Source organism: Bison bison, unplaced genomic scaffold (assembly GCF_000754665.1).
Source record: "Bison bison bison isolate TAMUID 2011002044 unplaced genomic scaffold, Bison_UMD1.0 scf7180017845467, whole genome shotgun sequence".
Taxonomy (NCBI): Eukaryota; Metazoa; Chordata; class Mammalia; order Artiodactyla; family Bovidae; genus Bison; species Bison bison.
The window spans coordinates 5,588-16,226 of record NW_011476040.1 but is presented as its reverse complement, the minus strand read 5'-3'; the positions used below and the strand labels follow the sequence as shown (position 1 = coordinate 16,226).

Genomic DNA, 10,639 nt, shown 5'->3' with positions numbered 1-10,639 from the left:
AGGTAAGGGTTTATTGATATTGTTTGTTTCTTTCAGGAAATGAACTTACAGTTCTTGCATATGAGCACTGGGCTGGCACACCAGGCCTCTGTGTGCATGGGCAATGTGTTTAGAGGTGTTGCTTAGCGACGATCATCCTGGGATGAAAGCTTCCAAACCGTTGAGCTTCCCAGCTTGGAGGTTGTGGCAGACGGCTCTGGCTTACCTGTAGTGCTCGTGTTGGGTTTACAGGACTGTGAAGAGCCAAGGGAGAGGTGAGATGTGTTTGAAGTCCATAGGCTCTGCGATGAAGAAGATTTTTGGCTTCAGGAGTAAGAACAGTGTGTCGCCCTTTGGCTCCTCCATCAACCCGGTGAGAGACAGTGGTCATGGAATCAACTTCCAGCCAGGATACCGCATCCGAGACAAAGACCTCAGAAAGATCCACGAAGCTGCCATTGTGGGCAACGTAGCCAAAGTGCAGCATGTTCTGTTGTTTGGAAAAAATGGCCTGAACGACAGGGAAAAGATGAACAGGTAAGCGGGGTGGAAGGGCCTGGCAGAGATCCCTCCTGTGAGTTTCCCTTCCAAGGCTCCTGGATACCTTCCTGGGATCCAGCATCCCACAGACTCTATAGGCAGCAAAAATCCTTAGTTGGTTTTGGACCCACTTATAATTCTCCTTATAGAGCTTTACTGATAGTTTTGAAGTCATTTAACTGAATGTTGGTAATCACAGAAATGAAATGAAACATGAATAGCATCTGTTTTTCCTTTCTTCCTCCTACTTTTTATTTGCATGGGTTAGCATGATGTACTCATGAGTAAAAACTCTCAAATTATATAGCCTTCAAGAAATCTTCTGAACCTTCTGGCTCTCACATTTTTTCTCATGTGATTTATGAAAGCACTTCTTCATGGATCACCTATTGTGGATCATGGCAGTGGACAGATTTCTGCTGTTGTCAATATCTTATTTTTAATGTACATTTTTTATACCGTAAGGTTATATAGTACAGAAAACTGCATAGTGAGCAAAATAATTCCCATGTCAAATCAACTTCTGGATTAAAAATACAATTCAATATCCATTTTATAAAAGTGTACACTTAGGTATATGTGTTCTTTGCTGAAGGACCTTAGAAGACAGCTTTGAAGCAGGAAGCTGGCTGTGTCCTTGAATAGAAAGACATTTTCTTAGGATGTATGGTCTTTCTATATTTAAAGCAAATCAACATTTCATAATTTTAAAGATTTTGGGTTACATATGCTGTCTTTAATTGTTGTGATGAAATTAAAAGTTTTGTATAGTAGAGGAAGATTTGCCCTTCTAGATATCAAAATGTGCTATAAGTGCCCACAAATGTTCATTTACTAACAACTGAAAAGATAGATAAATGAATGGAACAGAATGCCCAAACACCCAAATGTATGTAAAACTTTAGAACTTGAAAATGATGACCTTTTCTGTTAGAAATGATAAACTGTGTGTAGATGGTGGAGAAATAACCTGGTAAAAGAGAAAAGTAACTCAATTTTTATCTCACCAAAAAGTTTCAGATAGAGTATGGATCAAACATTTCAAATATGCACAGTGAGAAAAGTGCCAGAATAAAACTCAGGTTCCTATTTATACATTTTTTATCTGTGGACAGAGACTTTTTTTTTTTCTATTTCTACTGTTTCTTAACCTTATTTTTTTTTTTAAATTGGAGAATAATTGCTTTACAATGTTGTGTTGTTTTCTGCTGTATAACGTCATAAATCAGTTGTAAGTGTACACATAGCCCCTTCATTATGAGCCTCCCTCCCACCCCAAAGACCTTTCTAAGAATGATTTCAAAAGTAAGAATTCTGGAGTTTCCTGGATTTCAGCACACACACACACACACACACACACGCACACACACAACAAAAAGAAATCTGGATGTTGATTTAACATTTTAACAACACAAAAAATTTAAAACTCTTTGTAGATCAAGCTGTCTATAGGCAAGTCGGATTACCAGACAGGGCTTGTCTTTTTGGCACTAATAGGAATGTGGCACAGATAAAAATGATTTCTCACTTTCAATTTTTTTTTAGAATTTGTTTTGAGGATTGATATTTTCTGACAGCTTTCAGCCTTTTCAGAAGTCAAGGGAATCTAGGGAGTTCCTTGGTCATCCATGGTTAAGATTCACTGCTGTGGGCCCAGGGTTCGATACCTGGTGGGGAAACTAAAATCCTGCCAGCTGCTGGGATGTATTGTACAACACGGGGAACATAGCAAATACCATATAATAACTTTAAATGGAGTATGACTTATAAAAATTGTGAATCACAATGTTGTGTACCTGTAATATATAATAATATGTAATATGCATCATCTATATTTTAATTAAAAAGAAGCAACCGTAGACAAAAGACCTTATGGTAATTAGATCAACAGGAAAAATGAGAAATGAGCAAACAAAAATGCTACCAATTATAGTTGTACAGACATTGTGAATTATAAATTTCATTCCAATGTCAGAGACGTTAAAATGTCAGAAAATGAACATATTAGAATCACTGAAGCACAGTGTTGTCTCTAATCCTCAAAATGTATCTGCAAAGGAGGTATGATATCCTTTGACTTCATTGAGATGTTGTCCTTGTAAAAAAGTAGTAATAGTAATAAGTATGATTATATTACCTAACAGTTACTGAGCTGTTACCTGTGCCAGAAATGGTTCTAAACTCTTTGCATGGATCTCATTTAAGCATCGCAGTGCTGTCCTGTGAGAGAACTACTTCTCTCTCTCCATTTTGTTGATGAGGAAATTGAGGCACAGAGAGGCTGAGTGACAGCTAAGTGACAGAATGAAAGTCAAATTCAAATCCAAGTTGAGCTGAATCTCAAGGTCATGGTCATTGTATTCAAGTAAATTTTCTTTCATTACTGTGTTAAGAAGAGCTAATGCTAATGTATAATGTTCTTTCTTTCTCCAGAAGGAAACGAAATATTTGTTTTAGAGGGATAGGAACAGCATACTATTGAATGTTTTCAATCACAGGAACAGTTGTTTGTTTTGAAACAGTAACACTACAGTTTCCTGAAAACTCCTCTTGCTTTCATAGGACTGCCCTCCACTTGGCCTGTGCCAATGGCCATTCAGTGGTGGTCACTCTGCTCCTGGAGAGAAAATGCCTACTTAACCTCTGTGATGATGAAAACAGGACAGCGCTGATGAAGGTATGGGGCAGTGAACCATGTCCACACGAGGTGGATGTGATTTAACTACTGAGACTAAAAGTGAATTCATCTCATTTAGATATAGCAAACCGGTGAAGCTTGTGGACTGTTTACTTTGAATTCCTAGAATTTACACTCTGTTTCTTGGCGCAACACTGACAGGCCATAGAATGCCAAGAAGAGGAGTGTGCCACCCTTCTGCTGGAGCATGGTGCCAACCCAAATGTCATGGACGTCTGTGAGAACACCGCTCTCCACTACGCTGTCTTTTGCCAGAATATATCACTCACAGCAAAGCTGCTTTCCTGTGACGCCAATATAGAAGCCATGAACAAGGTATATCTCAACTAACTTTATTTACAAAATATTTGCAAAGCATTTTTTTAAACTAGAAGTGTTTTATTTCTAACTATGTAAATAGGTAAACGGAATAGTGTCCAACAAGCCCTGTTACCATGGAAACAACTCCAAAGCCACTGCAAGGGGTGGGGGAAAATGTTGGAGCCCACAGAGAGGGCAAAGCTCTGTCTCCCAGCCAGCTGTATACCTCAGAAGGAAGATTTCCCATCAGACCATGCCCGGGAGTTGGTGGTAGGCTCGGAGCCCACAGATGATGAAGGCCTGGGGGGAGTGAAGCAATGTGAGGAGTGGCTGCTTCCAGGGGCTCAAAGAATGGGTGCCCCTGGGGGTGGGTTGGAGGAGGAAGGAGACCCAGTGCCCATGAGGGGCAGCCGGGTGAGTGCAAGCGGGCCTGGGAGGCAGCAGGCCTGGAGCCCTGAGCCCTCCAGGACCCCGGTTCTGAGATCCGGCCAAGAGGGTCAGGTCATGCTTGACTCCCAGCAAGGGCATTCACTGGTGCTGGTGACTGCTTGGTTCATGATGTACACCTCAGGGTCTCCTGCGCTCAGCCCCAGGACCTGCTCAGCGGGCTTGCAGCTGTGCGTGTGGAGCTGGTGATGGTGTAGCCGCCCCTCCTGCTTTCTCCAGGACGCGCGTGACGTCCTGCAGCTGCAGCCCCACCAGGAACTCCCTCCACTCTCACAGGTGGGCTCAGTTTTCCATCTTTGGAAGCTCCAGCCTTCCCTGAGTGAAAGTATTTTGAAGGAACCAAACTAGGATTTCACTTTAAATCATGATATTTCTCAAGCATTAGAGAGTAAAGCATTCCTTTATGTGTTTATTGCTGGTATTTGTGATAACACTGCACTTGTTAAGTAAAACATTTTCCGAATATTTTACCCCAGTTTTTGTTTGTTTGTTTGTTTGTTTTGTAATCAGTCTAAAATAACACAGTAAAGCAAAAGTTGTCTCAGTAGACTTTGTCTTAAAATTCAAACATAAAGAAAGCATTTTACAACATATTAGAAATCTTGCTGCTGTTCACAAATTCCCATTTTATGAAAAATGGTTTATGTAAACACAGTTTCTCTCTCATTGCCCAAGTCTTAATAAGGTAAAAGGAAAGGAAAAGGAGCAAGCAAGTGAAAAGTGCAAGTCAAGCTGGAATTTTGGCAGTTGGGAAATGCCAAGAAGAGGATTTATTTATTTTAATATTTATTTATTTGGCTGAGCTGGGCTTCATTTCAGCATGTAGGATCTAGTTTTCTGACCAGGGGTCGAACCCAGGCCCTCTTTCCTGGGAGCACTGAGACCCAGCCATGGGACCACCACGGAAGTCCTGAGATTTTGGTTTGTGCTTTTTATTCCCTTCAGTTTATATATTTCTTATATGCTTTTCAGTTTTCAGGGATAATAGTTGTTATTTTGAAAAACAGTGTGAGTGAATTGTAACTTGCCTAGGTGCCAGTTTTAGGAAGACTCTGATCAAAACAGACGGACAGTGAACAGGTGGTGATTAGGTGGGAATTAAGAAAGAAGAACAAATAACTACCTGATATTATCCTATTCTGGCAGAACCATCCACTTAGATAAGAGTCTAGACTCTACTCTCCCATCTAGAATATCTTGATGGGAAGGAAGTAAGGGGGTTATAAATAATGAGATCAGGTTGCCTTTTGGGTTTACTAGACCCTATTCTACCACTGTTTACCCAGGAAATTTTTAAAAATTGCAGTTTTGATGACTCTTGCCTCTTACACTTTTCTTTTTTATTCAAACCTTCACGTAAGAGAAGGAATTGGCCATGTGAGTAAGAGATGAGACTGGAGTGGTTGCTGCACTAATCCTCAGCTATATTCTGCTGGTGAACCACAGTTATTTGGGAAAACTTATTTTAAAAATGTATAAGCCTAGGCTGTTTGCTGTAGATTTTGACTGAGTAAATCGAGGAATGCTTGGACGTGTGTATTTAGAACTATTCCCTTGAGATTCTGATCTAGTCCTTGATGGATAACTATGGAGTGAATACATGTAATTTCTAAATGCACCCTTCACAACAGAAAGTAGTCTCCTGAAGCGTTGGAGTTTGATCAATGCTAGCTACTTCCATCAGCTCCCTCCTTTCCAACAATATTAGCCTGACTTTTTCTCTGCCCCGTGCTTGAGACATTAAAAGGAGTATCTTTGGCAATATCTATAGGCTTGAACAATAACTTCTTTTCCTTCCAACCACTCATCATTCAGTGACACTCTGAGAGTCTTTAGCAATTTGCTCATGGTGAAGTCACTTCGTATGTAGAGTCTGACCCTTTAAGGATTTTGCACCTTCATTTATCATCCAGGTTATTAGGTCAACAGATGTTTGTTACCAACAGGGTTTTCCTGACTGCAGTAATAGTAACTCATGAGCCTTTTTTGGTGCCAGCTGCAGGACAGACTCTTGCAGTGTGTCTGTTAGAATTGCTGATCCCTGGCATAAGCAGATGAGAGCTTTAAAACCCGTGAAGTTAGTAACAGTACAGAGGGGGATTGTTTTAAGCATTTATTTTCAGCAGGCTTGGAAACTCATGATCCATTTTATTAACAATCTAGAAGAATTCTAGAGATAGATTGTAATTTGAACAGGCAGTGGAAACATTCTTGACTGTGAATTATGAGTCTTTTTAAAAGACTTTATGTTTAATTGAATTATGAGTCTTAATAGCCTTATTTATTACATATTGGGACCCAATTTTTATTTTGTGAAACATATGATACTAAAGAAAGGAAATGTTTCACATACAAATATTTGCTTTATACCTACCTGTTTGGAAAGAGCAAACATAAAACCAAAAGTGGGCCATAACCCAAACATGGCCCTTGGATATGTTTAGTTTACCTCCATACATTGAGCCAACATTTCAAGTTTAGGAGGCTCATGCAGAATCCTTCTCCAAGGACCAAATCTGGACTCCCTTGAGCCTATCCTACTGTTTGGTCTGCGTGCAGAGGCCACTCCTTCTATGTGGGACGTGTGTTTTCAGGGTTACCAGTCTCACCTGGCTTTTTCACTTACTCAGGTCATCAGCTTTCCGTCCATAAGCATTTGAGTTTCCAATTTTTGATTGATAGTTTATTTTGATAAATATTTGAAAGTTTTAAAAGACAGCCTAATTATAATTGATTTCATATTTAAAAAAATCTCTTAAGAATGGGATTGAATTTTTCAAATTAGAATTTTTAAGTTGGTTGTGGCAGTTTCACACTGAATAATTCTCACAAACACACAAGATTATAAGAGACAGTGCAGGGAGAGCTGGTGGAAGAGCAACTCCCCGAGAAAATGTTGAGCATGTATTCATTGGTAACTTTATGTTGCAGTCTTTAACTAAGAGCAGTAAAGCAAGACAGACACCAGAACTCTAGGATTTTGGAAGCTTCCTCCTGGTGGTCTGGAGGTAATCACATGAGAGTCATCAAGAAGGGTCTTTGAAGATAAGGTAGGGAGGGTGCTCATTCTGCATGCAGTTAGTATCTAGCTAATGCTGACCTCTCAGCCAGAATATCTAACTTAAGGAAGAGCAGTGGAAAGAGCAAGCAAGGAAGAGAGAATTAAATTCCAGGAGACATTTCTGAGAAAGCAGTAAAACAGGGTTCCCACAGTTGACTTTTTGAAAGAGAAAAAAAAAAAGTTTCTCTCTTTGCATGTTCATGTAGAGAATAATATTCCAACTGGAATGTCTGTAAACCTTTTGAGTTTACTCATGGTCATCCTTGAATAGGTTATGCATACTACAGATAGTATTATATATTTCTGCCTCAGCATTGTCCCTAAAATATTCAGTTGATACAGTAGCTAAATGATACGTGCTCCCGCACCCGCATTGGGAGCTTGACACTTAGCCACTGGACCACCAGGGAAGGCCCACGGGAGGAACATATTAAAGAGAAAGAAGGTGCACAGGGCAATGAGGAGGGGGCTCTCTTTCATTTACTCTGACTTTTATTTTTAAGTTCAGAGAATGTATTGCATGATTTTAATTTCAGTTTAAAAATAGGTTAACTGTGTACATTAGAAATGGTTTTCCCTGTTTTACAGGATGACCTGACACCACTGTTACTTGTGATACGTGAAAGGAGAGAGCAAATGGTGGAGTTTTTAGTAAAGAAAAAAGCAAATATAAATGCGGTTGATAAGATGAAAAGGTACTGTTTTTCTTTTTCTTTTTAAAACCCTTAGTGCTGGATGCTTGGGGCTGGTGCACTGGGACGACCCAGAGGGATGGTATGGGGAGGGAGCAGGGAGGAGGGTTCAGGATGGGGAACACATGTATACCTGTGGCGGATCCATTTCGATATTTGGCAAAACTAATACAATATTGTAAAGTTTAAAAATAAAATAAAATTAAAAAAAAAACCCTTAGTGCTGTTCTAGGATGGTAATATCAAGATTAAATGAATAAGCGGATTCATTTGTGATCAACACATCATCACTTAGGTAGAAAATCAATTATTATGACTGGGTATCATGAACAATATATAGCAGGATTCATATTCCTTTATAATATTGACCAATGTCATATTCAACCTCTTTTTGTTTGGTTGGTTGATCTTGTAATAGCTGAGGGATTTCAAATTAGTTTTATTAGCTTTGTGAAATATGGATTCTGCTTTTTAGTTTACCTCATGACAGTATCAAGTTTCTTAATTCTTTTAAAAGAATTCTTTAACCTCTACTCTGTATGTATATACTTTTATAAGATGCATAGTAAACCTAAAAGACTTGATTTTGTCTTTTGGATAACTCTTTGTTTTAAATTACTTTGTTTGAAGAATGCTGATGTTACTAGGTTGCAAAAGAGTCAGATACAACATAGCGACTAAATAACAACAGCCACAAAAAGGTGATTATTACTCACGGTCACCTGATCCTGCGGGCTCATCAGTTTTTATCCTTTCTCATTTTAGTACATTTTGATATTTCCATTTTTAATGCAGGTAGAAGCAAGAAAGATAGCTTTGATCAGATAAACAGTTCCTTTAACAAAGACAAGTCAGAGGTGAATGATACAGATGAAAATGATGGGCTTTAGATTCAGGCTAGGTTCAATTCCTAGGTTTCCTACCGATTAGGGTTATCATCAGCAAATAAGTTTCCTGGTACAAAAGGCAAATAGTAATGCATCTTTCAAAGGTGCCTGTGTGTAAGAAAGATTTTATATATGGTATTTCATTTTAACACCTAGCACACGATTGTCCACATCATTAACTGCCACCATGACTGTTTTTATTCCCATTATTATCAATATTTTTTTATTTAAACCTGCAAGTAGCTTTTCCTTAACCCAACCTCTAGCTGACTTTGAAGCCGAATATATCAGACTAAGGAGGAAATAGGGAATTTATCCCTTCAATAGTCATCTGCCTCAGATAAGTGACCTCAGCATCATTTCTTGTCCATCAAGGACTTTATTATTATTTTTAAAAAACATTTATTTATTTGGCTACATGGGGTCCTAGTTGTAGGAACTCTTAGCTGCAGCATATGGGATCAAGTTCCCTGACCAAGGATGGAACCTAGGCCCCCTGCATTGGGAGCCTGGAGTCTTATCCACTGGCCCACCAGGGAAGTCCCCAACAGGGACTTTTGAAATAGTAAGTGCTGCTACCTGGCATCCCAGTGGGACAGGAGGCTTCTTTTCTGTCCCTTCATTTTAGCCTTGGAGGTAATTTGCAAAGATGCACACTTGAGCCTCTAAATGGTCAGTTCTTCATGAAAGGGCAAGGCGTTCACTTGGTAAAGCATCTCAAATTAACTGTTTAAGTCAACTCAACTTCCTGAGGCTGAAGTCATCTCTGTTGTTTTAGAACAGCCCTCATGCTTGCTGTCAAGTATGAATCAACAAATGTTGTCAGACTTCTTCTTCAACAAGGTGCTGACATCTTTTCTCAAGATGTTTTTGGATGGACTGCAGAAGAATATGCTGTTATCAGTGGTTTTAATATGTAAGTGTTCACATTAAAATGCCAGTTCTCACTAAACTGCAGCCAAAAATAATTTTAACTGTTACTTTCTACATGACCAGTGAGAGCTCCAGTTTGGTGCAGGCGGTTTGGAGAATGGTGGTGAGATGTTTCCCCTCAGGAGCTGAAAGCCAAGCAAAGGCCAATTAGTTACTCTTGGCTGTGGGTTTGGGATGCTTTATCTCAGGACATGTAGACCTTGATCCTTAGAAAGCTTGACATTAGCTATTTCATTCCAAGTGTGACCTCTTGGTATGGCGTATGAACAGTGCCACAGTTGTGATATTTCTACCTAGTTCTTTGGATCTTGAAATATTTATTTCAGCAGCAAATCCTTTTTTCCCTTGAGGATTTGCTTGTCTATATGCTTTCACTTGAATTTTCCAAGAACCCAGAGAATTCCCTAAGATCAACGAGACAGTCCTCTTCCACAAGTCATTTGGAGGGGAGAAAATAGTTCCTTCTCAGCATTCTGTTTCTTGCACTGATTCTACTGCTGCAGCACTGCTGCTACAGCTGGTCTTGATAAGGTCTCCTTGGCAGCTGGATCTGGAGTCTGGATGTGGTTCTATAAAGACCTTTAATAAAATCATTTTAAAAGGAAAAACAACAACAACAACAACTCATCCTGCAGTGGGCTCATGATTGACCTTTGCTCCCAGGCTGCCCCTCTGGGTCCAGGTTCCCCAGCCTTTAAGGTGATGCACATGTCTACTTCAGAGTGAGAGCTCCTTTGTTCTCATATGTACGCTTGTCACTCAGTCACTGTTGCAAACAAAGCTCCAGCACCCAGTTCAGGCATCTGGGCCGCCTAGCTTGCCCCCTCACTCAGAGACCTTATGTGGAGCCCACGTGGAAGCCTAGATATTCACGATGAGGTGCTCTTGAGGCTCTTATTTGTCTTTTCTGCTAGCAGATGTCAGTGGGGACACTTTTAGGCTGTCAAAGAGGGTCAGGTGCTCCTGCAGGGATTGAGCAGACTTCCCTTTCTCCTTTGTATCTAGATTTGAACCTCAAGGTGGCTTTCTGTCCTGTGGGGGCACTTTTTCTTAGGTCACAGGTTCCCTGTCATCCTTCCCAGAGTAGTGGGTGCCAACTTGC

The 10,639-nt window shown here is 40.0% G+C and overlaps 1 protein-coding gene across 1 annotated transcript; it reads left to right on the top strand.

The window, feature by feature from the left end:
• Positions 1 to 286: 286 nt before the first annotated feature.
• Positions 287 to 9,520, top strand: LOC104984877 (putative ankyrin repeat domain-containing protein ENSP00000383069; the record flags this gene model as incomplete). Its single annotated transcript, XM_010834821.1, has 5 exons — positions 287 to 516; positions 3,082 to 3,196; positions 3,359 to 3,532; positions 7,614 to 7,720; positions 9,383 to 9,520. Coding segments are annotated over exons 1-5 (764 nt in total), but the record flags the coding sequence as incomplete, so codon positions are not given.
• Between the last annotated feature and the right edge of the window lie 1,119 nt (positions 9,521 to 10,639).